The sequence below is a fragment of the Ursus americanus genome, chromosome 8 (assembly GCF_024610735.1).
Source record: "Ursus americanus isolate L20-20 chromosome 8, mUrsAme1.1.p, whole genome shotgun sequence".
NCBI classification, from domain to species: domain Eukaryota; kingdom Metazoa; phylum Chordata; class Mammalia; order Carnivora; family Ursidae; genus Ursus; species Ursus americanus.
Window position 1 is genome coordinate 33,762,274 of NC_142134.1, and position 6,664 is coordinate 33,768,937.

The 6,664-nt window shown below is 40.2% G+C and overlaps 1 protein-coding gene across 1 annotated transcript; it reads left to right on the forward strand.

Annotated features, from left to right (window-relative positions):
- The first annotated feature begins 252 nt into the window (after positions 1 to 252).
- Positions 253 to 1,188, forward strand: LOC123775912 (mitotic spindle assembly checkpoint protein MAD1-like). The gene has a single exon (XM_087863917.1). It carries the CDS (start codon positions 253 to 255, stop codon positions 1,186 to 1,188), a length of 936 nt encoding a protein of 311 aa, XP_087720043.1.
- Positions 1,189 to 6,664: the final 5,476 nt, after the last annotated feature.

The window sequence follows — 6,664 nt, forward strand, 5'->3', positions numbered from 1 at the left end:
TGAGCACGGCCTTCAGAAATAATAGATTTGTTATAAAGAAGAGGTTAGAGAATTGTAAAATTAATATAAAAAAGTAGGTCAAGCTCCGATGTTCAATATAGATAAAATACAGCCGATTTTAAAAATATTCTATTAACATTCTACAGAGAAGAAAATTACAAATGATGATTTTATACTTTCAGGAATTTTCACAAATGTAACCAGCACCCAGATTAAGAAACCAAAACTAATCAGCACTTAGAAGCCCTTTTCATGGGACTAACAAAAGGAAGAACCAAGAATGGAAAATCAGGGAAAGAGGGAGGGAGAGTGGAAGGGAAAAGGGAAGGTGCCTTGGGAGACCTGGGGGAAATCACCACTGTCCTATCCCACCTGAGGTCTTTGAACAACTTCACGTCTCTGCGAGTGGAGGGAGGATCTGGACTCGATGTTTCCACCCCTGCTCAAGGCTCTCTGCAGACGCAGTACCAGCAGAGCATGCAGCTACTGGATCAAGCAGAGCAGATTCCTTTGAAGTCTCGCGTCATCCCTGGTCATCCGGGTGGACCGGGAAAGATGCAGATGCAGCAGAGTCACAGGAGGCCTCAAGCAGATGTCAAGGGAGCCGAGGCGCAGCCAGCAAGGAGCTGCAGCGAAAGGAGGACCGCCTGGCAGAAGCTGTCAAAACCATCAGTGCCTCAAAGCAGAGGATCTCTGATCTGCGGTACAGAAGATGCAGGTGAACTGCTTGGAGTCTGCAAAACAGGAGCTGGAGGAACAGCTCGATTTGCAACATACACACACACAAATGTCAGGAAGCTAATCAGAAGATTCAGGACCTCCAGGCCAGTCAAGAAAGGCAGACCAGGAGCAGAGAATAAAGGACTTGAAGCGGAAGCTGCCCCTGCAGGAGCAGGTTTACTGCCAAGAACAGGAAGTGTGCAGAGGGGGCCCGGAGGTGAAAGGGGAGCTGAAGCACAGCGGGGAGGAGAGCGCCCCTTGCTGGAGATGCCTGAGACCCACCGGCTGATAGAGGAAGAACTGGAGGTGCTGCGGCGGAGGCCGGAGCGTCAGGAGAAGAAAGAGCAAAATCTGGTTGACCAGGAACTGGAGAGGGAGAGGCTGCTGGCAAAGCTGCACAGCTGGGAGAGACTGGACAAGACCATGGGGCTTGAACTCCCCGGAGGACACTTGCAGGTTCGTGGTTGAGCTATAGCCGAGGGGAGCCAGCCCTGAAGCAAAGGGAAAGCTCCATCACCAGCAGCGCCCAGGAACAGGGGGTCAGGCAACAACTCAGAAGGAGGACCACCAGATCAGCCATCTGCTGCTGGAGGAGAGGGAGAAGCGGACGCTGGCCTGAAGGCTTCCGGAACCGGCTCCCACTGCCGACAAAGGTGGGGAAATGGAGGCCCAGACTGGGTGATGTGCCCAGAGCCCACAATAGAGTGATAAAAAGCAGTATGTCCCTTACCCTGATCCTGTGCTGCCTGCCTTCCGGGAGCACCGGGGTCTGTTCCCTGCGTGTGAACACAGGCTCCTGAAATAAGCAGCTTCTGGCTTCCGTGAGTGTTTGAGCCCATCAAAAGTGCTTGCAGCAAGACAGACGATACAAATGTGTCTAATTGTGATTCTGTGACTCAAAATTAGCAACTTGGGAAGTGGTGTTAATTGCCTCTGCGCCCCTCCCCCCCCCAACAATGAAAGTTAGAAGAATTGCAGCAGCTCTCAGTGGCAGAGGGCAGGAAGGTGAGTGGTGGGGGTAGCAGGTGCCCAGGACGGGGACAGGACTGACAACCTGGTCCCCTCTTCTTGGAGTCACCCCCTCTTCTTTCTTCAGGTCTTTTGGAGTTGCCAGTGCTTGGGGACAGGGGTGTCGGGACTCGGGCAGCACAGATGCCCCTCAGATGCCCTCTAAGTTAATTCTTGCTAATCCACCTGTTCTAGAAGGCCCTCACCCCCTGTTCTCCAGAGCATCTCATGCAGGCCGATCCTCACCTTCTGTTCTGTCGCCTTCCTTGCGTCACAAGCAGGAAGCTGGGGCTGCATGGGCCCCACTGGGCTGTCATCAGCAATTTCCAGATATTTTCTCCAGACTTGTTTGATTGCACAGCACTTTGTAAAACAAATTGCAATATGCATGCCAATATGTGCATATTCATTCTAAAAGCATATAAGCATAATGTGACCCATGGGCAATAATTAAATATTAAATAATTAAATACAGAGTACATTTATTTTGAAAGTGTTTTAAAAATAAAATTACTAAAAAAATGTTTTAAAGATTTCTTCATTTTAATTGAGATATAATTGACATAATATTAGTTTCAGATGATTAACGTAATGATTCAGGGTGTGTGTGTACTGTCAGATGATTACCACAGTAAGTCTGGTTCACATCATTCATTCACCACACATAGTTACAATTTTTTCTTGTGATGATAAGAACTTTTAATATCTACTCTCTTAGCAACTTTCGAATATACAATACAGTATTACTAACTATGGTCACCATACTATACATTCCGTCCCCAAAAGCTTATTTATTTTATAATTGGAAATTTGTACCTTTTGATAGCTTTCACGCTTTGTTGAGGATTTTTGCATCTCTGTTCAATATCTTTTCTTTTCTTGCAGTGTCCCTGTGTGGTTTTGTTATCAGGTAATGCTGGCCTTTTAAAATGAGTTTGGAAGTCTTTTCCCCTCTTCTGTTTTTTAGGAGTTTGAGAAGGACTAGTATTAATTCTTCACTGAATGTTTGGTAGACTTCACCAGTGAAGTCATCTGACTGTGAACTTTTGTTGAGAAGCCTGATTACTGATTCAGTCCCAATACTAGTAAATCATTCTGTTCAGATTTTCTGTTACTTCATGATTCCGTTTAGGCAAATTGCATGTTTCTAGGAACGTGCACTTCTAGGTTGTCAGCATCCCAAAGGTTTAAAACCACTAGGAGGAAGCACATCCCTAAGGGGGGGGAAGAAAATCACGTTAAATCACTTTCAGAGCAATACCTTATTCTGCCTTGAGAGGAATGAAACACATAGAGTATCTCTGTTTCAGAGTTAGTTCTAAAAAGTAGTTCCTCCTTCTTATTAAGGAATGTCAACAAAAAAACAACAAATTTAGTGTCATTTATATGACATACTGGGAAATGAAACTGTCAAGTCTAGTAGCGTATTTCTATCCATTCTTAATGGGGTGGTGCCACTTAGTCCTCACAGTAAGAACAGATTTTCTACGGGGTTCTCCATAAACAAATAATAGTATAATTTACCTGATAGTTATGTTCACTCACCTTCAAGTATGAACTGCTAAAAACCCAAACCAAGTATCAAAATATTTCAGCATGTCAGACGGAGCAATCAACACAGTTTTGATGTTTCAACAATTTATATTAGTCTGCGTAGTAAATACGTCTGTGCACTCGGGAGTTCTAAATCCTCATACTGAACCTCTGTTGCTACTTGCCAGTCAGCTCTGCTTCTAACCCAGCCTTTTCCCTAATATTTCTAAACTTTTACTGATCAAAACACCCAAGCCTATTCCTCAATAGAAGCAGACATCTGTTAATTCAAGTATATTTCACAAACCCTGAATTGTTACAAGCTCCTTTACAATCCAGCAAGGCAACTGTGATTTAATAAGGAAAAAAACCACACAGAATTATTTTTTTCAAGGAAAGCACATAAAGTGGGAGGAGGAATAAACTGGCAAGATGTTTTCATTTACTCAAGTGATAACTGCAAAGTACACTAAGAATGTATCCTACCGAATGGATCTAAACTGAGGAAATGTTGTATCACTGTGGTTATGAACCACCTTCCATGACATGATAGGACAAAGATCGTTGTACCTAAAAATCTACTTAATATAATGAGAAGGAAGATTAAGCTTCTTTATCTATTTGAAAGCTATTTCCACAGAAGTCTATATATTATAAAACTTTTCATTTCTAAAATGCATTTGTAATTATCAGTAAGAAGAAACCATTCAAAACTCTTACTACAATGGGGAATTTTAACTCCCCAATTCTATGCTACTTTTTATGAGGCTAAAAATTAACTTTATATATCTTTCAACTCGTCCTTTTAAATCTGAAAAAAAAACCTCTTTCAAAAATCTATACAGTGTGTCTTAGCCTGCTATCTTTGGGGATTGCATAATAATGTTCCTTGGTAATAAATTACATCATAATTAATGGTATCAGAGTGCTCTCAAGAAAATAATACTAGATTTTACAAGTTTGATTCTCTTTGTTAACAAATTGCTAAACAAATAGTTTTATAATTCCTTAAGATAAATCCATAGTTATTTTCTTTTTAAAATGTCATACTGGGAACAATATGTATCTTGATACTTTAAAACCTATAGTAATTTCTACTTCGAGCTAAAAAGGTATACCTGTAATTTTTTCTTACTGTATTTTACAAAGTTACCAGTTTAGAACATATTAGAGAAAGAAAAGTGGTCCTTCTTTACAGATCGTTTGATAAGCACACCTCTATTCTACAGCAGCCTAGACTAGAAGCTAGTCCAAATGGATTCTGCCTTGTTCCCATCTTTTGGGGCTAAGCGTTCCTTTTGCATACTATTACACAAAAATATGTCCCCAATCCTCTCAACTTCTAGTCTGTTGGCTTTGAGGATACATTCTCCCAGACATAATGAGGTATTCATTACTACAAGGTGAACAATCAGTGGCAGTAGGCTGGGTGCTGGCCAGAGATAGTAATGCAGCGGTGTGCACACCGGCCCTAAGTTTGTTTCCACACAGATTCATGGTATTTTGACCTATCCATCCACATCCGGTCTTCCACCCCTCTTGCTCACCAAAGTTAAAGAACTTATCTTTTTTTTTTCCTTTCCAAGTTTCATAGGAGATGAATTTCTAAGACACCAATATCCTTTTTCCTTTTTTTCTATTACTTCCTTAAATAAACATTTATCCAATTTCTGCTTCTGAAAAACTCTTCTTAAAAGTATGCATGTGAGCGGGGCGCCTGGGTGGCTCAGTGGTTAAGCGTCTGCCTTCGGCTCAGGGCGTGATCCTGGAGTCCTGTAATCGAGCCCCATATCAGGCTCTTCCACTGGGAGCCTGCTTCTTCCTCTCCCACTCCCCGGCTTGTGTTCCCTCTCTTGCTAGCTGTCTCTCTCTCTCTCTCTCAAATAAATAAATAAAATCTTTAAAAAAAAAAAAAAGTATGCATGTGAGGGGCACCTGGGTGGCTCAGTTGGTTAAGGATCTGTCTTCAGCTCAGGTCATGATCCCAGGGTCCTGGGATAGAGCCCCACATCAGGCTCCCTGCTCAGAAAGGAGTCTGCTTCTCCCTCTCCCTCTGCCTCTCCCCCTGCTTATGCACTCTCTCTCTCTCAAATAAATAAATAATTTTTTTAAAGCATGCATGCGAAATCTTTGTGCCTAGCGAAGTATCCACAGCCCTATGTCTACCTTTGTAAGAGATGGCTGAAATCTAACCGTGCAGGGTTAAAAAAGAAGCATAGGAAGTACCATTTGGGAAAACAAAGTCAGGCCAAGATGAAGAGAAAAACACAGAGGTTAATATTTTGGATATTATCCCAAATTGAGATAATATATTCTTATTCTTAAATATATTTTAAATATATATTACTAAATTTATTGTTACAAAAAATGTTGATCCTCATGTTATATACTTTGAACTGAAGCCAGGGATTCCCTTGTCAAGGGTAGAATGCAGGCATTAAGTGGTAGAGCCAATAACCAAACTCAGTTCTATCCAAATCCAAGCTCCTTTACACTAGACTCAGTGTCTTTTCATCAGTCCATTTCACTCACACCACAGTAATGGAATATATGAGTAATTAATATTTCCACACCTTTTTTTTTCTATTTGGCAGCCAAGGAATGACTGAAAGTTGTAGATGAAATGGTCAGAACAATTTTACTGCATTGAAAGTAATCTTCATCAGTTACAAAACTAAGACTAAGCTTGAAAAAACACCCCAAACAAATGAGTATATAAATAAATAAAAATATTACATAGCCTACTCAGACAAAAAAAGAAATCATGTAGGGCTTGAGGTTTTAAAAAAAATTACTATGCAAATGATAATCACATAAATGGAGAAGACATTCAGAATATTTGCAAAATAAGATATTTAGGATATGAGACGTTAAAAACGTTTGTTTTTCTAGTACATTAGAATAAAGTGAATATAAAAACAATATAAATCAGAATAGCATCTTAAGATGTCTTTTTCCTCTATTTTCCACATTTGACTCTTTTTTTTTCTCTTTGAAGCAACAACTGCTATTGGATGGAAAGAATAAAATTTCATTCCACATACTTTACCTTGGCCAAGTGCAAATGACTTAGAATGGTGTTTATCTTATTAATCTAAATAGCATTAGGGAGGAGAGAGAAATGAACAGAAGAGAAGTACAATTCTGATTTCTGAGTCTGCAAATGGAAATACTTATCAAAGAATATGGTCTAACTGTGTGATCCTCTGAATAGAAATAAGGGAACAATGTGCATGATTTGTTAACTAGGTTTATCCTATGAAGTGTAATAATGTAATTGTCTGCTACACCAAACAAATAGAAGTATGCTGATTTATTCACTTATTTAGTTACATCTGTGAAACGTCCTAATTCTCTTTTATTTTTTTATATTTTATTTTATTTTGACAATATTTGTTTATAT

What these genes read in the sequence shown, in the direction of transcription:
- LOC123775912 (XM_087863917.1), top strand. Translation starts at nt 253, where the DNA reads ATGGGACTAACAAAAGGAAGAACCAAGAATGGAAAATCAGGGAAAGAG.